This window comes from Saccoglossus kowalevskii, chromosome 5 (assembly GCF_978046115.1).
Source record: "Saccoglossus kowalevskii chromosome 5, keSacKowa6.1, whole genome shotgun sequence".
Classification (NCBI taxonomy): domain Eukaryota; kingdom Metazoa; phylum Hemichordata; class Enteropneusta; family Harrimaniidae; genus Saccoglossus; species Saccoglossus kowalevskii.
This window is the reverse complement of record NC_140645.1, coordinates 23,503,678-23,526,663: the sequence shown is the minus strand read 5'-3', so window position 1 is coordinate 23,526,663 and position 22,986 is coordinate 23,503,678. Positions and strand designations below refer to the sequence as shown.

The 22,986-nt window shown below is 37.2% G+C and overlaps 2 protein-coding genes across 2 annotated transcripts; both read right to left on the bottom strand.

The window, feature by feature from the left end:
- Positions 1-896: 896 nt before the first annotated feature.
- Positions 897-6,993, bottom strand: LOC146745901 (uncharacterized). The gene is made up of 5 exons (XM_085499636.1): positions 6,920-6,993; positions 4,737-5,016; positions 3,116-3,307; positions 2,787-2,959; positions 897-2,275 (listed from the first exon to the last, which is right to left on the bottom strand). Exons 2-3 carry the CDS (start codon positions 5,001-5,003, stop codon positions 3,128-3,130), a joined length of 447 nt encoding a protein of 148 aa, XP_085355762.1. The 5' UTR covers positions 5,004-5,016; positions 6,920-6,993; the 3' UTR covers positions 897-2,275; positions 2,787-2,959; positions 3,116-3,127.
- On the bottom strand, positions 2,020-2,893 carry LOC146745902 (type I iodothyronine deiodinase-like). The gene is made up of 2 exons (XM_085498803.1): positions 2,787-2,893; positions 2,020-2,275 (listed from the first exon to the last, which is right to left on the bottom strand). Exons 1-2 carry the CDS (start codon positions 2,891-2,893, stop codon positions 2,020-2,022), a joined length of 363 nt encoding a protein of 120 aa, XP_085354929.1.
- Positions 6,994-22,986: the final 15,993 nt, after the last annotated feature.

Here is a 22,986-nt window from a genome sequence, read left to right as displayed (position 1 = left end):
AAATACATACGGACCATTGGAAGTGTAATCAAATGGCTACTTGTGATTAAATAACATTGTGGATATTGTAATTGCAAACTTGGGCAAGAGTGATTTTTCCATGCAGCCTTTTACAAAAGGTTTGTGGTTTGTTCGGTATAATAGTACAAATATTGACCCTAGCTTCGCCCTTGACCCGGTTTAATACTTCTATAGTATGTTGACGTTATCTATGCACAAGTCACCACACAATGTGTCGTTTATGGAACAATGAATCGTAGTTAGGGTAAACATGGAACTATAAAAAATAGTTCCATGGGGTAAGCTAAACTTATGTATTTGGAATGACATGATATCTGCGTTTTATATATAGTTTAAAATACAGAATGTGCATTTTAACGTTAGTTGTATGTCTTTAAACAGTTCAGTGCCGATTAAACCCTGTATTAAAGTCTTGCAAACTTTGAGGTCCCAAGTGGTGTCAAGAGTGGTGCTCTTCGTATACTGCAAAACACTTTATTTTCGCTCAGAATTTAATTTCGCTATTTTCCTTTTTTTACAGTAAACTCATCAAAAATCAGTAAAAATAAATTCCATACAAATACACAAAAAACCTCTTCAGCGGAAATTAATTCCAGCTAGAATAAAGTATTTTACAGTATTGTTTCCCAATATTCCAGTGGATATATAGAGAATATCTCATGATATACCATATTAAGTAGTCAAATGAAAATGACAAACTTCACTGAAAGTTAATACAGTTTTGTTTAGTAATTATTAAGTTCGTTTATACATTAGCGTTATTTTCTTTTGAATAAAGTATGTTTCAGTCAGTCGATGTTTTCGTAATTGAAATCAAATTCAACAAATAATGTATACTCAGTATTTAAGTAAATGATGCTCTAGAATACATGATGTATACTTGATATATACATGATTAGATACATTACTTTATTTTTCATGTAAATCGTATAACCAGAAAATAAATATTCCAAGGCAAAATTAACATGACTATGTGAGCACAATTGTAAATATTATAATTTGTGAGCTTGCGTTCATGGAAAAAATGATCATGACTCGTATCCAGTGACTTTACTCGTGTCCTCAACAATTATAAGTCGGAAAAATCAATTACGTGATATATAATCGTAATCCCATAAATGATATACAGACTGCGAGGTAAGGATCAGTGGAACATCGGCCAATCTGTTTGTCATCACAACATTTGTCAAACTGGCTTCATAATATCCGTGTCCCCAAAATCTGCATAAAATTACGGTACATTGTTTATAGAAATGTCAATTGATTTAATCTGACGTAATAATTTGCTCAACTGATATTTAATGCGATTGAAGTGCAAGTGTAAATATCATTGTAATAATCATTGTTTGTATTTGACTTGTAGTTTCCATGTGCATGTGCAATTTATGACAAACCTAAGTATAATTTGTCAATGATGTGTAAACATTATGTGGATGAATGTTAACAGTGTCGATCAAAACAACAGTTGTGTTTTCTTGTGATTATTCGTCATATAAAATTTAATAAATGTCTCAAAAAATATTTCATTAACAGACAACTACAGATCAAAATATTATCGATGCCATCTAGTTTATGCCAGAAAAGATGTTGGTTGACATATAGCGTGATTTGTAGGAATGTATTGAAAGATCTGAGCGGTGAAACCGTTACCATACTGTACACGTTATAATAGGGTCATATAATGTGATAAACTGTTATTCAACTATTTAATGACGAAAAGCTTGGATAGGTGAATTCTATATATTTGTTGTCATTTAATTTACTTATTTACGATTTTTGATATTTCATAGTGCATTGGTGTGTAGTCGTCTCTCGTTTTAAGTATCTCAGCAACAACTTGAATGGCTTCAAATACTCAAAAGTACGTCAAAGCAGAGGGCAAAATTTAGCGTATCAACTACCTTCAAATATTCAATAATCAAGCACGTACTTCAATCAATTTTAAATATAATTGCAAAACATCTGCAATTATAAATGCATTATTTTTTCCTGAGTATATTAGACATCGGAGAGATGAACTTGAAACCATTTTCTTAATTCTTCAGTCATTAGTATTCCAGCAATCACTTGTTGGAGAACATGACGTCCAATGTAAGCCATTTTATTCTCATAAACCACGTAAGCTCTGTCAGGGGAAGCTGCAAACTTAGAGTCGAATGCGTTATCTATTGTGTCAACGACGATTGGCACTTTACTACGGTCATTTGGATCCATGGTAAATGTATGATATTCGGTGTCTAAATCGATCAGCATTCTAGGAAATAGATATAATCATTTTAAAATTCGATTACAATAATATCTTTTCTAAAACAAAAAAATTGAAAACTCGCCTTGTTATTTACGAGAAAGAGGCCGGACACATTTAAGAAATCAGCAATTTTGAGGATCAAAGTAGTCGCAAGTCAGCCATAGTCTATCAAAAGCCTGAAGTGGCAATGAATATAGACGTGCATATGTGTTGAGTTTAAATATGATCTGCCAAAGCATTTCTAGGAAATGGCACCGAACGTGCATAGACGCACGGACAAAACCAAATGAAAGTGTAATAGTTCCCGATTGTGGACTTGAAATGGATACTGAAAACATACACGCATGCGAGCAGTCAAAAAATGTAGTGTTTTTCACTGGTCATCACAAATGCTGTCAATATTCAAGATCAAGGCAATTAATTAGATGTACGCTTTAAACAAACAACGCGATGTCAACATAACCTGGAAAAAAAACTGTCCATTCCTATATCATAACGGTAACTGAATATCACTCACTTTGCTGCGTCAATTCTTTCCGCCAGCGTTCGATGTTGATGAAGTTTACTGTAATGCGGTCCTCTCTCATCGCCTCCAATTGGATGAGCTTCAGCGATATAAACCATCACGAAGTCCACTTTTTCTTTGTATTCTTGAAAAAGTGTGTATAAAAGACCAGAATGAACAATGGCCTGTAATAAGATAATGACGTAATAAGATTCAAATCAATTATAATTACAATACTGGACATTTTCTGAAGGTTGTTCAGATTGGCCAGTTAGTATGTTTGTTGGTAATTTGTTGTGATATTCGATTTTGATTATACCTAGGCCTGTTACAACACATACCCGTAGTGGAGGTCAGGATAGTGATGAAGCGAAAATAGCAAGAGGTCTATCCTTGTGTGTATTCAGATCAAGAAGATTTATACGCTTGTTCGCCTTTAAAGACACAAGCCCAACATCGGGAACGGGGTCTCCAATCACTAGATCGCCAATTCGAATGTTCGTGTTCACAACAGGTAAAGTAACGTCTAAAACCTGTACGCGATGTGGAAATAAGAATAAAAAAAATGCAAATGAGTGTTAATAAATTTTATTATTAATTTGCGTGATTAGTAAGCATTAGTGATTTTGCTACGACAGTTGCCACTAGAAATTAAAATCATCAAATAAAAGCCTGCTCATAAAAAATGGCAAAACAATTTTAGCGAGAAAGTCTGCATCTTCGCCAGCCAAGGATTATTTATTCGGACATTGCCTCATCACTACACCTTGGCAGAAAATATATAGCCAACTTGTATTTAAGTGCGCCCTCTCTGGCAATACCTGAGGCATTTGTAGCTGCATCGCGGACAAAATTGTACAGTCTAAGTTTTCTTCCCAGCCAGAGATTGAGCTGACATGTTAGTATCTGTTACATGAGGGCTAAAAATCCAATTCATGTCATTAGTTTGTTTTTACGCTAATCTAAAGAAACACGGCTACGACGTACACCCACCGAGAAATGCACGGTAATGTGCATGATGCAAACTATATGCTCGATCAGTGTAATGTAAATCTACATTTTCAAAAGTCACACGTTTGAAAACATAGCAACTATATTTCTCTGAGGTAAGAACTGTGAATTGATTAGACTTTGCACAGACCGAACCATGCTCGAGGCGGAGGCTCCGTACCGGTCTCCGTGCTGTACGTCGAAGGAACAGACGCATGAAATCGACTCCGGTGCCTGCGTCAAATACGCATTATAACCGATTTAAGTGATAGTCTACATAATCAGTTCGGCCAACTGTAGTTTGTGTTCAGTACTAGACAATATACCAAACACAATCTTGGCAAGTAAGAGCTGTAGAAAGGCCGCCAAAAATTGCATCGGCGATTCTTCTCTACATTATATTTATGATCAGTTGTCACGTGTTACGCCACCCTTGATTGGGCGCATGCTATAGAGGCGCCTCCAATCAGATCTATGGATTTTACCGAGGTAAAATACGCGACTTTGCAGTCCAATCCCGCACGGGTTCGTGGGAAAGTATGGCAACATCGAGCACGCAAAATCGTGCGATTCGGATGATGGAAAGTCTGGTGGTGAAACGGTTAAAGCGCGGTGGTCGTCGCGCAGCTCGTGTTCAAATTTCATGTAAATAACCAATGTATTTTACACGCGTTGTATACGTTTCTATGAGTCAAATCTCAGACTAGTAATACAATTGTAATTGTATTACTAGTCTGAGGTCAAATATCGAACAGGGCGCGGCGCGACGACTGCCGCCCTTTAAGGTCGTAAATTACCACAAAGACGGTCATACCAAAAGAAAGTTGGAAATTACAGATCTATATTATTTATCTTACAAAAAACGTATTTGCATTCACTTGGCACATAATCACGACAATGTCTTCTAAAGTTAGCGCGTATATAAAATGGTCACGGGATAGTACTCTCTGCCTAAGTCATGACAATGTTTACCTCTTTGTCGTCTTTATGTCTGTTTCTAACCTGATGAAGAAAAGTGAAGGCCATATCCGGGTCGCAAGAATTGTTATATTCCTTCAAAATACCAAGAACTGTGCTTTGCCGTAATAATTTCGTCCTTTCCAACAAGGCGGTCATATCACCGCGGGTAGGATCTATCAATTCTTGAAGCTTTAGCTTATAATCTTCGCTCTGCATCACTTTGCATATGTGTCTGCAGACTTTTAGCACTAAGTCCCGGTCATCTAAAAAGTCTTCCATTTCGTGATTATATCTGTGAAATAAATTGAGATTTATTAATCATGCGCTAAGAAGGGCGTTGTTAGAGTGACAGGTGCTCACAACTTCTAATGATGGCAAGATAATATTTTACAAAATATTTGAAAATATCGGTTTCTGTGCCAAAGCGCGTAGCCTTTGTGTGCAATGAAATGTATATGTAATTTCTCTTCAGTGTTCTATAGAAAACATCACTAACAATCAGGCATAGTCAAATAATTCGGATTTCTTGCCGGAAACAATTTATTAACGACGAGCGCTCGTCTGTGGCTAGCATGACAAGTTGGCGTAGGTAGCGCCCTGGACTGCTGCGATCCCCACCAACGCCTGACAGAATAGTGTAGTTTTCTCTTAACTCCGACAACTTGTTGTCGCACCATGGAACTATAGTTCCATAGTCGCACCAATCAGATTTCAGAAACTGTTGATTTTGACATCAGTCATTCACGAAGCGTTGCGATTGTTGAGACAACAACTTATCACTTCTGATCGTCCTCCTGTCCATTGTTTACCAACTCGTTGAAAGGTATGTGTGAGCACGGAACTATAAGGTTTATAGTTCCATGGTGTGAGGTTGTCGACAGCACGCGTTAAATTGCCGTGGACACACGTACCAGTTAAATGTTCAACTTAATCAAACAGCCACTTCACTTTGTTCGTCGTAATCATCAACTCTATCAAACAGGCTATTGTCGAACTTGATAGCAAATTTAACATCGAGTTGAAGTCTGAACAGAAACTCGGAATTGCGTCACTGTATCGGGGTGAAGATGCGTTGATTAATCTACCAACTGGCTTTGGAAAATCACTGGTTTATTCGCTGGCGCCAAAAGCATTTGATATTTGTTCACAAAGTACAGGATCGATAATTAATACGTTCACGCACAGTCCCTCTATCCCTGTGGTTCACGTTACGGGATCTCGGCACGTGTCGAAATTTTTGCTGTGTTCACGTTATTCAGGATCGACTGGGCTCGTGCCGAAATCACGCTCTCATTCGTCGATCTGTTATTTGGCCCAAACATGGAAAATGATACGCATATGATGATAATAATACTGGCTATAGTGAAATTATATCCACTTGTTGCAATGGTGTTTATTACGAGCCATCGTGCACGTGAACGGCAAAGAAGATTCGAAAAACAATTATTTTTTTCAAGTCAATGTAAAATGTGCAAGAAAATAGCGGTTGCAGCAGCACATAAGTATGCGTCGCTGACGATGGTTTACATTCATTTCATTCATCACTACAGCATCCGAACATATATTAGTATATCTGAAATTCCTGTCATCGTCATTTCATGCTAGTATCAATCGACATATGTTTTTCTTAAATTTACCACCACAAATTTACTAATATTAGTTATTTCCCCATTATCTCTGATGGTAGACCAAGTTAATCGATGTTTAAATTACGGGATTTCTGCTGCTCTGATAGGATCGGCACAGCACGATCACCACGTCGCCCGGCAAGTAAGAGACGGTGAATGCCTGGTTGTTTTCGCTTTGCCGGAGGCGATTCTGAGGGGATCGCAGCAGTCCAGGGCGCCACCTACGCCAACTTGTCAGGCTAGTCTATGGTGTGAACTGTGATTATAAATCTTGTTGTTTCGGGATTCATAAATGCAAGGTTCTAAAGACCTACAAAGATATGTTTGTCTCGAGAAACAAAATCGACTTCCACTACCCACAGTGTGACAAGAAAGAATGCCAAAGTACAGTGGAGTTTGATAAGTTTGACTTTGTGCGCAAACGCTCAGTGAAGGCCAAAAATAACCCCCAACATAATATATATGTCAAGGCCGTATTTTGCATGCATGTAACTATTCAAATATTGGTGTCCAAAGAATGACAATCAAACGGACCTGGAATACAGTAAATATTGTGTGTATGCTTACCTGAATGTTATACAGTACAGTGAGTTGATACGGTGAAATGCTGCATCGGCGACGCCTAAATCAGGTTCGACCTCAAAATGGCTGTTTATTTTCTGCACGCGCCTACTCACGTGACATAGGAAGTCAGCTGATGTTTGTTGAGCACGAACCTTTGACTTTCTATTGAAGTCTTATCTAGATATGCAGATTTTAGTTTAAAATTAATGATTTTATGTCAAAGATTTCCACTCAGAACAATGCGTGCGAATTAATCATTCATATATGTGCAACTGACTAGAAATGGGCGTTCATTTCACATTTACACTGTGTATACAACGCCATAACTGTCTTTATTGACGTTTTCTCTTTGTGTTATACGTTCACGTCTTTATGTTATACAGTTATATTCAACTATATGTAGCTTCATCTTTATGTAATGCAGTCAGTTCTTTATGTTATACAGTCCAGTGTTTATGAAATGCAATCCCCTTATTATGTTATGCAGGTCCATCTCCGTGTTATACAGTCCTGCATTTATTTTATGTAATCCTGCATTAATATGTTTCGCGTCTTCGTGTTATACAGGTATTTTCCTTATGTTATACAGTCCTGCATTCATTGTATGTAATCCTGCATTAATATGTTTCGCGTCTTCGTGTTATACAGGTATTTTCCTAATGTTATACAGTCCTGCATTTATTTTATGTAATCCTGCATTAATATGTTTCGCGTCTGCGTGTTATACAGGTATTTTCCTTATGTTATACAGTCCTGCATTCATTGTATGTAATCCTGCATTAATATGTTTCGCGTCTTCGTGTTATACAGGTATTTTCCTAGTGTTATACAGTCCTGCATTTATTTTATGTAATCCTGCATTAATATGTTTCGCGTCTTCGTGTTATACAGGTATTTTCCTAATGTTATACAGTCCTGCATTTATTTTATGTAATCCTGCATTAATATGTTTCGCGTCTTCGTGTTATACAGGTATTTTCCTTATGTTATACAGTCCTGCATTCATTATATGTAATCCTGCATTAATATGTTTCGCGTCTTCGTGTTATACAGGTATTTTCCTAATGTTATACAGTCCTGCAATTATTTTATGTAATCCTGCATTAATATGTTTCGCGTCTTCGTGTTATACAGGTATTTTCCTAATGTTATACAGTCCTGCATTTATTTTATGTAATCCTGCATTAATATGTTTCGCGTCTTCGTGTTATACAGGTATTTTCCTAATGTTATACAGTCCTGCATTTATTTTATGTAATCCTGCATTAATATGTTTCGCGTCTTCGTGTTATACAGGTATTTTCCTAATGTTATACAGTCCTGCATTTATTTTATGTAATCCTGCATTAATATGTTTCGCGTCTTCGTGTTATACAGATATTTTCCTAATGTTATACAGTCCTGCATTTATTTTATGTAATCCTGCATTAATATGTTTCGCGTCTTCGTGTTATACAGGTATTTTCCTAATGTTATACAGTCCTGCATTTATTTTATGTAATCCTGCATTAATATGTTTCGCGTCTTCGTGTTATACAGGTATTTTCCTTATGTTATACAGTCCTGCATTTATTTTATGCATTTCTGGTAGTTTCAGAAGTCAGCTACAACGCATGTGTAACATAAGTGCACATGAAGCCGCATTGAAATTTGCAGTGTCGTATCGAATTAACGCATTACAACCTCAGACTTCTCCGCGCACAGAAATTTGTTTCATCCATGTCTTGTTGCGATTTTTCACGGATGGTGAAGAGAGCCTCGTTTTCAATTGACCACACAATTAGCAATTATGTTACCATAGCACTCGAATATAAACCGAATAGCTAAGATAGAATATCCCACTATGGTTATATGCCGCATATACTACTAATACTTATGGACTGGATACGGCTTTTGCGGCCCGAGGTCAGGTGGCAGGAGCGCCCGATCCTGCAACATATATGTGTAATCACAATGTTACCACAGCATGATCTCAAACACATGACGTAATTTAGAATGACGCGTTTTATTTTGGATTCATAGAAGCCAGGTGTGCGGAGCCGAGCGTAATCCTCGGGGCGGACATCCGGGCATTTTCACCGCTTGGCAACCCTCGCGTTGAAAACAAAGGCCAAAAACTCGCAGAAAATGGTACTTTGGGATGGTTGTTGAGACTCTCCTAAACAGTGCAACAAAATTAGCCATACGTGTGTAACATATATAGTATTAATTTGGATTACTTCAAAGTTGAGTTTGTGTTGTTTTCTCGAATTTTCACCGGCTCAACCGGCGTTCCACAGCAGGGCGCACAGGGCCCATAGAAATGCATGTACAGTGGTGCGCGTCTTAGCAACGTGGAATGTCTTGTGACGTAGCTCCGCCCCGAGGATACGTCAAATTATTTCCCGAATATGAGGCCACACTTCCCATAGCGTTACCATGCCGGACAATACGATTATGTGATAAGGTAAATTCTTTCCCTGGGTTATCTGTTGATAAGAGTATGAACTGAATTGATTCATAAAATATTGTATTAGTCCTTATTAACTGTTTTGAGTTGTAGTAGTGATGAGCAGAATATAAGGAATATTTTGAATTGATATTAATGTGGAGTCGTTGATTACAAACAATCGCCTTACCCCATGCAACTTGGCGTTTCATCGACTCAATTCCTGCGCGTGCGCAGGTGACGACTCCCATCTGCTTTAAAGCTCACTATTTTGAGGGGAAAAAAACTCGATATTTTTGCAGATAGAAAGTCAAAGTTCATAACGATCTTGAACACAGGAAGCGTAACGCAACCCATCTTCTATTGAAAAGTGTATTTAGCTTAGTATGATAGAAGAACAACTTTACCTAGATAAAATACACAGGGTGAGTTTGCAGGGGTGTACCTGCACAAAATACTGAGTGTGTAGCTGGTTGTTTGTAACCCATACCCCCTATATCAGACAGAAATAAACACAAATCTCCTACCCCTTTTCAAACAAACTGTGGATATTTGTTACCCCTGAGATAACCTCAGTAGACTTTGACGGTCGAAATGAAGTTGCAGAAAGAAAAATCAGTTTCATTCTCCTGATTGTTGGATCACTCAAGACAGTCTTTGGATCCCTTTTCAGACAGAAAAATGAAAAAAAGAAAGCTCTTTTCATACAGACAGGGTAAAATAACATGCCTTTTTCAGACAGAAGTGTTGAATTTGGGACCTCTTTTGGCGGCACAAGTACATATAGCACTTCAATGTGAGTACCAAATACAGTAAACCAATTACTAGTAGTTCAGCAAAGTTCCAAGCCAACACATTTTTCGAATACATTCCACACCATGGGCTGCCGCTGTTATTAAATATATATTGCAATTACAAATATTCAAACTTTAATATACACATCACATGTCAAATTTTAGATCAATGTGATTAGTGGTTTCGAAAAAGATATTCAAAGCATATTTTGGAATATTATTTATAGCACGTATGTCACGTGATATACTTTATATTCATGAGTTTGGTAGAAGATGTATCACTGATGCTACAACAAAACATTTCACGCCGCTGAGACCACCGGAAATGTGTTTAATTAACCAATTCCGATTTTTATTTAAACCAATATGGTCACCGTACCACGTGCATCAGTTTTTTTTTTTTTTTTTTTTTGGTTTAACTATCTTTTATTCCATACAATAGAAATTCTTTACAGCACAATGTCAACATACAACAAATGTCACAGCTAGTATAACCCATACAAAATAGACACTGAATACCCATTAACAATTGAAGTCTCCCCACTTGTCCAGGAAAATGGACATTGTATTTCTTCTATTTGAAATTTCTAACTCTATCTTCTGCGTGTAACGTATGTCAGATTTTATGAGATTAAAGCATGGTAGTTCCTTTTTTAATTTACACGTATAAATATTTCTTTTAACAATTATAATTATATGGTTTAGTAGAGGGGAGAAGTCCTTGTCTCCTAATATAATCTGTTTTGCTGACAATGTTCTTGGGCATCCTAGTTTTGTTCCCCATAGATTAAAAATTGATGTCCAGAGGACTTTAATAGACTCGCATTCAACAAAAAGATGCACTAGGTTCTCGGTGGTACCATGACAAAATGAGCATAAATCTGACGATACTAATGGTGAATTCATATGGAATAACATTTCATTTGTGTACAGGATATTGTGGTTTAATTTCCACTGAAACTCCCGTAGTTTGCTGCATAGAGTTACCAAAAAAGGCATGGAATAATGAAATTCCCAATCCTTGTTATCCAGATAACACAAAGTATTAAGAAAGAGTTGACTTTTGGGTGTTGTAAAAACATGGGAGGTGAACAGCTTACGTAATTGCTTTTGGGTGGTATTTTCAAGTATAATTATTTGTTCACCGGTGACTAGACTAATAGGAGGCTCTGGACGTACACAAATTGCACGGCTATTCCTCCAGTCTAATGGCAGTGCAGAGATAATGCCATACCACTGAAGTAGCTGAACATAATTGAGCCCTAGTGCATAGAGATTAGCCCAATTTTTAATTTTACCATTTGTGTCAAATATATCTGCAATATAAATTATTCCTGCATTAAAAAACGCTCTGTAAAAGATACTTTTATTTTGAATGAGGATATTTTTGTTATTCCATATGATTTCATATTCATGCGAGATGTTTTTACTAGACCCAACTTCACTCCACTGTTTTAGTAAAGTGTAATAGAATAATGGGAGTTTAACATTGAGTAAGTCAACAGAAAAATTACATTTAAAAATGAAATCTCCTCCCACATATTCCAGGTAATTGGTAAAAAATAATTTCCAAGGGTGAAATTTAGGAGATAGGTATCGTTTTACCCACCCAACATTAATGGCTTTTTGCATTGCATGTATATCAATCATACCCAAACCTCCTTGGCCTATGTCTCCTATCAGTGTGTTGCGTGCTACTCTATCGTGTCCTTGCCATATGAATGTATATATTTTAGTATTTATGAGTTTAATATCCCGTTGTAGAATTGGAATATGGTTGAAAATAAATAGTAATTTTGGAATAACAAAAGTTTTAATAATCTGAATTTTGCCAATAATTGTCAAACTACGTCTAGACCAGCATTGCAACACACTATTTAAGCACTTTATTGGTATATTTATGTTCATTTCATATGCTGCTCTAGCATCATAGGAAAAGACGACACTCACAATTTTGATAGGAGACATAGGCCATTTCACCCCGAACGGTCTGTCTTGACGGAAGCGCCATCTGCCCAACCAAATTGCTTCAGTTTTGTCATAATTGACCTTTAACCCTGAAACCAGTGCAAATTTGTTTAAAAAGAGAGAGAAGATTTTCGCCCGATTTTACATCTGCGACAAAGCAGGTAAGATTGTCGGCATAGGCTGAGCTTTTAATTTGTTGTCCACCAATAGATATCCCTTTAATCCCGTCACTGTGTTTCTGATTAAGTAACAAAAGCTCCAGAGACAAAATAAACAGTATTGGGGATACGGGGTCTCCTTGTCTAACCCCCCTAGAAAGGCCGAAAAATCCAGTTGATTCACCCATGTTCATTACACAGCTCACCGGGTCAGTATAAAAGCATTGCACCCAACGTAGGACGGAAGGACCAAAATTAAATATTTCTAGACATTGGAACATATAATTCCACTCTAGGCTGTCAAAGGCCTTTTGAAAATCGACAGCAAGAAGTATGCCAGTATCGTTATTATCTTTCGTGTAGTTCATCACACCCTCAATTACACGAACACATTCCCCAATTGATCTATTTTTAATAAATGCGGTTTGTGATTCCCCAATTAACTTGTCTAATACTTTTTCTAATCTTTTGGCAAGGATTCTAGCAGCAATTTTGTAGTCAGTGTTAAGCAGGGTAATTGGTCTCCAGTTAGACAGATACCTCTTATCTTTGTCCTTTTTCTCAATGAGGGTAATAACTCCTTGACGTTGACTACTGGACATGTAACCAAGTTCTGTGGCCGAATTTAGAGAGTTAATTACATAAGAACCAACCCACTGCCAAAATGTCAAATAGAACTCGACCGTTAGGCCATCATTTCCAGGGGTTTTATTTTTATTCATACTTTTAAGGGCATTGAACGCCTCCTGCAACGTAAGAGGCCCCTCACAAAATTCCTTGTCATTGTTCCTGAGTCTGGGAATGTCATTGAGCTGGGAAAGAAGATGAGTCATTTCGTAGTCTCTGGGGTGGCTTTGTGTAGTGTAAAGACTGGAAAAGAAATTACGAATCTGGGTTTGAATAGCATGGTGGTCTGTTGTTAAATTTCCTGACGTATCAAATAGTTGGGTAATCTGGAACTTTTTTGCGTTGTGCTTTTCCAAACTTAAAAAATATTTTGTGTTCTTTTCCCCTAGTTCATACCAATCTACACGTGCGCGTATGAGGGCCCCCCTAGCCAAATATTCGTATTCCAAATCCAAATCTCTACGAACGTTTGCAATTTCAACTTTTAACTTCTCACAGTCATTCAGACTAAGTTCTATATCAAGAGATTCCAGCTTGGCTTCAAGTAAATTCCTCGACTCTCGTCGTTTTCTTGCCATGCGTTTCCCAAATAAAATAGAATTAATTTTTATTTTAAATTTCATAAACTCCCATAGGCCTTGGGGATTGTTTGGGTTATTATATTCCTTCTCCCAGTTTTGTAAATTATTTTTAATCAATTCAATATATTCATTATTTATTAGATAGCTGTTGTTCAATTTCCAATATGAATTCCTCAATCTCCCCCCTTGGTCTCCGATATAAATAGTAACAGCAGAGTGATCGGATAATGCATTGGGCACAATATCACATTTTGATACCGACGTTTGCAACGAATTACTGACAAGAAAATAGTCAAGACGACTCTGAATTAATGTCGGACGTAATCGTCTCCACGTATAACGTCTCCTAGTTGGGTTTCTAATTCTCCAGATGTCTGTTAAATCAAATTGTGTCATGATATTTTCGTGACCTATCAAGTTTATTATATAGAGTTAGGTTATGGTCCCCTCCCCAAATAATTTCCAGTTCCAGATTTGATTGAAAATCTCCTAGAAAAGTAGAAAGTTCATGGAGAAATATGTGGTGTTCGTATTGATAAAAAGATAAGATGTGTTTGCTATATTGATTGAGACTATGACTAATCTTCCGTCCTTGTCAATTTTACATGGTTAATTTGATAGTCCGAGACACTAATGATAGTTAATGTCCCCTTGCTAGCAGAGCTTCCATGAGAAAATATATAGTGGCCTGGTAAGAGGTTTTGCCAGCTAAGTTCATCTTTTGGGGTAGAATGGCACTCTTGAAGCATAATGACATTATATTTACCATCGTTTAGCCATTGGAAAACCTTCTCTCTCTTTTTGGCGTCAGCAAGTCCCCGGACATTTAGGGAAAATATATTTATGTTGGTAGATATTTATCCTTTATGTAGAAAACTATATATGGGTAACGGTATGCTGCATTGTAAGACTGGAGGAAAGATAGCTCTGTAAAACCAACAAACAAATAATTAAAGTACAAGTATAAATTGTGCCAAGTTGCTACAACGCCATTGGACACACACAGAATAGAATAAACAATAAATACAAACAAACAAATATTAAAGTTAAATAAAGCCATCAAGGTGCTGTTTTTTGAGGTAACTATCCACCCAGCAAATTATACAATATTACATTTAATTAAACATATGCCACTTATTAAATATTCAGTTTGAAATGGCTAAATAAATTAATAACTGAATAATTAAACCACACTGTCAATCAATTAACGGACAATCAGTCAGTCAATCGATCGATCAATCACGCAATTGACAATCAACCAAATACGGACTTCGTATACGGAATTCTAATCACGTTGGCTGTTTGCTATTGTTACATAATGTAACATGTGACATTCAAATTCAAATCATGTTGGGTAAGTGGACATTATGTAACAAGAATCTAAACCCATTTATAATAGTTGCAATGATTAATTCATTACATCCATCATTTAATTCGTTACATTCAGTTCTGAATTCAGTTCAGTTCGAATTACAAATTGCTTTTTTTTTGTTTTGTTTTGTTTCTTAATTGTTTGAAAGGAAAGCAGCATAAGATGAATTTTACCGTAAAATCTAACTGAAAATACGTTCTAAACCGAATGAAATAACATTTTGACTTGGTTAGAATTTAATTTAGCACATAACCAACATGCAGGTGAGCACCGCTCTTAGTTGTTGAATATGGTTGGTATTTGGTAAACGGAGGTATTAAGGTAGCGGGACTATTAATTGCATACTTGTTTTCATCTTTTAATTGTGACTAAATGACTACAAATAGACCCAGAAAAGTATATATTTTTAGAATCGCCAGACTTCAAGCTTTTCACAAGTGTATTTTGCATGCCCGTATCTGCATTCTACGATGCGTTACTCAATCAAAGGTGAAAAATTATTTTTTCTGTAAACAAAATAATTACGCATTTATGCTGGCGATAAGAAGTATTTTTTTCACTTTTCCTAGTTGTTCAATAGTCTGGTAAATTGAATGTGTCTGGTCAGTTTTATTCAAGCAACGCGTTTTAAAAAATTGTGTGCTGAATTTCAATTACTGTTTTAGTCACATTGTCCTCAACTCAAACCACAACTCGTTGGTAAATAATCGATGAAATAGTTTGTCTGGACACATTCAAGTTCCTCTCATTGTCACCTTAAAGCTGTGAAAATTTGGTGTTAATCCGACGACAATAAGTATACGTTATTTTTTGTTAAAGACCTTGTATTTTGAAAAACATAAACTCCTAGAAAACGTCCATGAAGTAACAGCAAAGATTTTCAAGCTTGTTTATCGGCACAATCAATTTGTTTTCCCATCAAGGTCTGTTTTACCATGTGTAGGGGCATCCAAATGTGTAAGGCTATTAGAAACCAAAAAATAAAGGAATGGGATAGCTATAATTGGATAAATTCGGCATATGAAAACACCAAAATCAATGATTTTTTTCAGTGGCTGTGTGTCTGACACATTCATATGCAAATGACTAATCTGTGAAACAAACAGAGGCGGAGACAAACCACTTGAATGTTTGGAAACACTCATTGTGTGTCAGATAGCTACTGATAACACATCCTAACATTGCTTTGTCTTGAGTTTATCTTTGAAACTTATAGGCACACAGATTAAACCTGTGTTGTTGATTTTGGAAAACACTACTGAGGCTGCCTTGCTTCCCTTCAGAAAATATACATTTTAACAAACTTACATGACATTCTATGTTATGTTGACTTTATCATATGAAAGTTTATAGTGCATTTCATCAATTAATAAATAAATGTGAAAATCGTAATTTTCAACACAAATAATAGTCTCGCTACCTTAATTGAGTGGTAAAAATTTTAACCAAAACATAACCAACCGATCAAGTTAAGTAAATAAATAAATGTTGCATAAAGAAGCAAATTGTTTTAGAATCAGCATCTAAAAAACAGTGTATATTATGTGCCTGGTTTGACATATTCTTTGTCATTTATGTACAACTTGCCGTTATGAAAACGGACACGTTTACCATCCTTATAAGCTCTATTCATTACGTCGCGGTAACTTCGTTTAATGTTATAGTCTGCTGGACAAAGATCCACTTGCACAAATATACTGGTGTTTTTTAACACTTCTCGGCGCATAGATAAAATTTTCCGGCGCTGCAATCGTAGTGGAAACTTGACGATGATATGTCTAGGTGAAGTACGAGAAGAATCTCTGCTCTTTGACACAACAGGTGTGCGATGGGCATTGTCTATCACAATGTCAGGAATACTAAATTTGTCTTTAATAAGTGATCTAATAACATTCTCACAATCTTTGCCGCTTTGTTCCGGTATACCACCAAACCGCAAGTTATAATTACGAAAGTAAAGCTCCATGTTGAGTTGGGCATTTCCATTTGATGTAATTTTCTCGTTTGCCACTGATAATTCTCTATGCAGTTGATCTACATGTTTTTCTAGCTCGGCAAGCCTGGACTTTACATTAGTTACTTCTTTGTCAATAAAAGTCGTTCCATTTTCTAACTCGTCTACCCTTTTTTCTACTGACACAACACGTGCCGTGATAGCTTTCTGTTCCGCAAGAATGCTGTTTACTGTTTCGGAAACACCATCTACTGTACTCACCAAATCTTTTAGACATTCCTTTATCAGCATTTTCATTGAACTCACAGACAGACATTGACTCACATTACCGAGTTCCGAAGCATCGTCACCAGTGGCGTCGCCATCTTGAAAATATTTCGAGGTCTGCTGGTCACCGACTGCAGGTGAATGAATTTTCGATTTTGAACGAAGTTCCAATGGCATAATGATGTCGTAAATTCACAAATCGTTGAGAGTGGCTATAATTGACCAAATATAAGTTGTACTGAGCTGTTATCTCTACTGTAGTGGCATAAAACAGAAATTCTCTGCTGAGCGATGTTACCACTGACTTCACTCCACACTCATGACGTCACTCACAAAAAAAAAAAAAAAAAAAAATAAAACGTGCATCAGTTCATAATAAATCCTGTTATCATAAAAACAAATGGCAGCTTTCCGTTCAGCGATTCTCTCGTACAACATCATAAAATAAAACGACGGAAAAACAGAATAGGAAAATCAGAACGATAACAACAAAGGTTCAAGCCCTCCAAATAATATGTACAAGTTGCAAAAAAATACTACGAGTAGTGAAGGTCAACTGTCATAAATTCCCATATGCACATATTTTGGTTGGCCGGAAACTGGATATAATACACCTTTCCTGAAAAGTGCGCCCTCTATCGACAAAGTACTTCTGGTCGTAAACCAGTGATCAACTTGAAACAGGGTGGTTCAAATTTACTTGTGTGTTCATTTGTTAGATAGATTGCCATTGCATAATGTGTGTTTCCCGTCAGATTGTGATCAGTTTTCCGTTATTCCGGCGTAATATGCCGATATTGTCTACTGTTCAATATTGGGGTATACAATATTATCTGCCGGATAACGAACACAACGTTGTTTCCTAAGTTTCAAAAATATATAAAATGTCCCACGTCATTGACTTTGGATTGGTAAAAGTTCACAAGTAGAAAGCCGTCTTCTCGCTTTGCGTGCAGTATCATTTAATGTTTTTTCATCTGTTATTTGTTTCTTTATTTGTTTCCTCCAAGCGATTTCTCGTTTTCGTTCATCATCCTTTTGTCGCCATAGTTTGGCTGGATCGTTGAGTGCTCTGAATGATCGACAGGAGTCAAAATCAATGTACGCGGATTTAATCTGATCGGCAATCCTAAAAATAAATAATATATATATATGTATATAAGTTTTTTGGCATATTGAATAGATTATAGGTATTACTATATTATTTGACAATTTCAAATTTATTTATTATTACTTGTTTATTAATCTTTATACTCTTTGTGGGAGATGCGAGAAAAATAAAAGGAAAAAAAATGTTTTATATATAATTTGGGTGGGTGGCCAAAAACTTTCCAGGGTTTTAGAGACCTCCACGAAACGCCTGAAACGCCTGTAAATGTTGCAAATCAAAACCTGGGAACGTAATTACTTCATTCTTTGTCGAGTTTTAATGCTGAACGTGTAGAATATATTTTAAATCAACCAATCAAAATTCAGAGCAGTAGCCATGACTACATACCATTTAACCCGACGACGTTTCCTTACATCGTAACCACGATACCATTTCTGTATAACTGTCGCCGCCATTATGTATTCCATTCGTACTTCCTGAAACCGACAAATACTGTTTGTTAATTTCCCCCATATATTGGCAAATACGGCGTTGTTTGAATCACGCCCTCTAGGTTCATGCGATTCTGTGATGTAAATGAATAAAGAAGCTATATCCTCGGGACGGAGCTACGTCACAAGACGTTCCACGCTGCTATTAAAGACGCGCACCACTGTCCCATCATTATGTATTTCTATGGTCTCTTCGCGAGCTGCTGTGAAACGCCGGTCGAAGAGCCGGTGAAAATAGATACATTCGAGAAAACAGCGCAAAATCAACTTTTAAGTAACCCTGGAGTAATCTTGTTACACTGTTCAGGGGAGTCTCAATAACCATCCCAAAATACCGTTTTCTGAACGTGTTCGGCCTTTGTTTTCACCGTGACGGTTGTCTGGCGGTAAAAATGCCCGGATGTCCGCCCACAAGAAAAACGTACACACAATGATATTAGTTAATTGATCTGCTGTACGCCATAGGGTCACCTATATAAAGCAATGTGTAAACATTTGTATCTCCTTCATCGTAACAAAATTGATTGCTTTCCGGTTAGCAGCAAATGAAATGAAAAAAAAAATACACATAGATTAAAAATATATTAATGTGCGAAGAATTTCTCATATCGCAGTACGCCACCTACGGCGACTTACTATATCATTGTACCTTGATATTTCCATACTTCGCAACCTTCTCGACGATTTCTTCAGGCTTGGGATTGGAACTCGTATGATCCGGAACAAGTTGGCCAAGTCTATAAGTGAAATATAACTTCTTTTACATAACATCTTTCACATAAATATTGTTTTTCTTGTCCATTGGTGGCAGAAATTGATGATTTTGAAATATAGTGTAACGTGTTGTCACTAATCACGGGTGCACGTTGACCTTGTAGAGGGACTGTGGTTGAACCAATCGTCTTGAGCGTACTGGTGACCATGGATGCTGTGAACCAATCACAGTGTGCGTGATGGTGACAATGAATGCCGTGAACCAATCAGTGTGCGTACTGGCCGTGAATCAATTTCAAACTGTGCAAGGCGAGTTTTCATGATCTACTACATGATTTACAGTGGCGGCCGCACGGAGGGGGGGGGGGCTGAGGGACGATCGAAAACAAATGTTGCTCCTCCAAAATCAAGCTGAAACCTTTTGTGTCAGCAACATTCGCCCCTCAAAATGAAGGACATAGGTCTAGATTTGCATGCCCCGCACCCCTAGTAAGGTCGGGCCTTCGGCGCAAGGTTGGTGAGCAGATCTCGCCCCCCTGCGAAATTTCGTAACGCCGCCTCTGATTTAGTGCGTTTTTTTCAAGGGTCGTGATAAATTTTCATAAAAATGAATTGATTGTAATAATGAATCAAGCACCGTGTGTGCAAGTTGTTAAATATCTCTACTTACTTGACATTGCGGAAGAATCCTTTGTTCAACCGATAATTCTGCGTCACGCCAGGTATAATAAGGTGTGATACACTATCTGGAGTTGTTAATATTAACTCCTGGTAAAAAGAACATAATAGAAAAATGAGGTTTGACATACTAGTGATAAATATTAAGAAAAATAGCCGCCGATATCTCGTTAAGAACGAGGCCACCGCGAGACATCATGCTTTCAATAGTGTTCCATTCACTCACACCCACTGTTCCAAATATAGTGGTCATATGGATTTGTAGACGCGATGACTCGAGTAAATGGCAAACTTTTTGGGGTGGTAAGCACAAGCTTGGCGAGTCTACGGTCTAAATTCAGGTTACGCTATATCATGTTCAAACAACTTTTACCACGTAATGTTATCATACGAAAGTTTCATGTACTCATATGATAGTGATTGGTAATTCTCAGCTCTGGGCCCTGCTATGAGGCCAATCCCACGGGTTATAGCCAGAAGAGGTGCCAATCCCAAAAATAAAACACACTACAATGTTTATATACCACGAATTGTAGTAATATAACCATGTATTGTAGTTCCATATCTATTGTAATAGCGACGTGAGTATGTCCAGTCTGGTTGAAGCACACGTCGTCTAGTAAAGATACTAATACATTTCATCTAATACTAGTATTCAGTCATATCATTACTTATTCAAATCACTCCCACACATTGAAAAGACCATCAAAATAATTTTGAAGATGTGTCAACATGGTTTATCGTAAAATAAATTTATTTTGGCAGTATTGCTTTCATGCAATATTGAAAACTCGCGCGCATCGATACAGCTGTTGGTTAATAATAATTAATAATATTCCATTCAATGAATACTTGATTTCCTGCCAAAACGACATTTTTTTTATTTTACGACAAATCGTATATTGTTCATACCAGAATACGCTATCAAGTACTGCTATTTAACCCTAACCGTCGCTTTAAAATTGTTTGCACAGGTGATTTTCCGTACAATTGCTAGATCTCGCGAAATGCATGAAAGACGCGCGTCGAACATCTGCCGCAAAAATCGAACGATTTGATTTTGAACTAGAATTTCTTTATTTCGTAGCTTACATTGACCGGCCGATCTTCGACAGAGGAATATTGCTTCCGAATACCCTTACTTAATCGAAATTGCCTATCATCAAATGTGGACAGCACATTATTAAGCATGGAAATGTCCCCGAAATACTTTCGCGTTTGTCGAATCCCACGCGATGTTTGACGCGACTACGACGCTATGACCTTTGTTTGTCCTGTTTTTACTACGATTTCACGCATAACGCGTGATTCTCGCAGTGAACGGAAAATGGTCTATTAGCGTTACACACGCTCCAACATACTCATGCTTACCCTGCTGTATACACTAGACCCGTCACTCAGTTCAGATTCGTTGTCAGTTTCATAGGACACGTCACTAAGCACAGAATCAGACGTCCTGATTTCACGAGGAGTAGGATTAGTTACACTGTCAGTAGTGAACTGCGGGGTATTGGGTACCTTGAATAAAACACAGCAGAATTAGGATGAATTAAAGATGTAGAAGAGGTTTTGTTGACGGTTGAAATGGCGTACATATATATATACAGACTATACAAACTCGGTTCCTCGCTCCTCTACTAGAAACTCCGATACACATTTGTTGATTATCCCGTGGCGTCATCAAAAGAACCACATATTAATAAAAGAAATGATTAACCTGAAAGCCATCGTCCCAATCGCACGGTTTCGGTAAAGCCGGCCATTCATAACCGGCCCATGAACCCGTGCGTGATCGTGTTAGGAAAAGCTGTTATTTCACTACAGTTAAATTGAGTCATTTGATTGGACGCGCCAAGGTGCTGGCGCCACAAATCAGCGTTGCGTTGCTGTATCATAAATGTGAACGTCTGGGGTCATCACAGATTAAAACAATGGCGACGTGTAGTCAAGAACTTGAACAGAGGGTCTAAATTCGCTGACACGTTTCGAAAAAAAATATTCCAACGTTGAAAATTGTTTGTGGCAAGTGAATGCAGACGATGGGATGTCTAAATATTTGTGCAAACCGTGTTTTAATAAACTAACAAAACTGTCGAAACTGGTAACATATCGACTTGCCCGATCCAGTTTCGTTACAACAACATACAATTTCCCTCAGATGCAGCACTAGGCGCTTTCTTTTGATGGCAAGTAAGCTCATTCACAGAGCAAAAAGCTAGCAACACGTTGATTTCTATATTGCAAGATTTAAATTTTACCAAGTACTGTAAAATACTTTATTTTAGCTGGAATTAATTTTCGCTAAAAAGAGTTTTGGGGTGTTTTCTATGGAATTTATTTTTCACTGATTTCTGGCGAGTTGAATGTGAAATATAGGTAAAAAAGATATTCGCTGGATTTCATTCTCACTTAATCATCCCTATAGCGAAAATTGCTTGCAAGCGAAAATAAAGTATTTCACAGTAATGTGTCGTTTTTATCATGAGTTCTGATTGGGTAATGCAAATTAACCCAAGCGAATCTTATAATAGTTTGAGGGCGTGCGACATACAGTAAATCGTAGTGAAATCTGCCAAAGGTTAATGTTGCGGCTTCGGCCGAATAAATGCTCTTGGCTGGCGAAAATGCCTGAAAGCGACGTGCCCCTTCTTTTTTTTCGACGTTGCATGTTGATATGCACGCTATTGTATGTGTTTTTCCCATAAACTAAAATGTAGTCCTGTGGCACACACATATATCATTCAATTGCTGAAATACAGACTGGGCGTGACGTAACCTAGTCAATCATGCTACTGAATGAATAGTCTGGAAGACATGGAAGATCTAAGCTGACCCTAGTTGATTACAAACACAATAACCATTGTACTATGCCCTCCTAAGATTACTAACAATTTACATGCAGTTTATCGTAAATTCAGCAGGGAATA

Excerpts from the sequence above, each read along its gene's own strand:
- LOC146745902 (XM_085498803.1), bottom strand. The coding sequence starts at position 2,893 with ATGGTTTATATCGCTGAAGCTCATCCAATTGGAGGCGATGAGAGAGGA. Across the intron at positions 2,276-2,786 it reads GAAAGAATTGACGCAGCAAA|AATGCTGATCGATTTAGACA; the intron begins GTGAGTGATATT and ends TCTATTTCCTAG.
- LOC146745901 (XM_085499636.1), bottom strand. The coding sequence starts at position 5,003 with ATGGAAGACTTTTTAGATGACCGGGACTTAGTGCTAAAAGTCTGCAGA. Across the intron at positions 3,308-4,736 it reads GACATAAAGACGACAAAGAG|GTTTTAGACGTTACTTTACC; the intron begins GTAAACATTGTC and ends CATCGCGTACAG.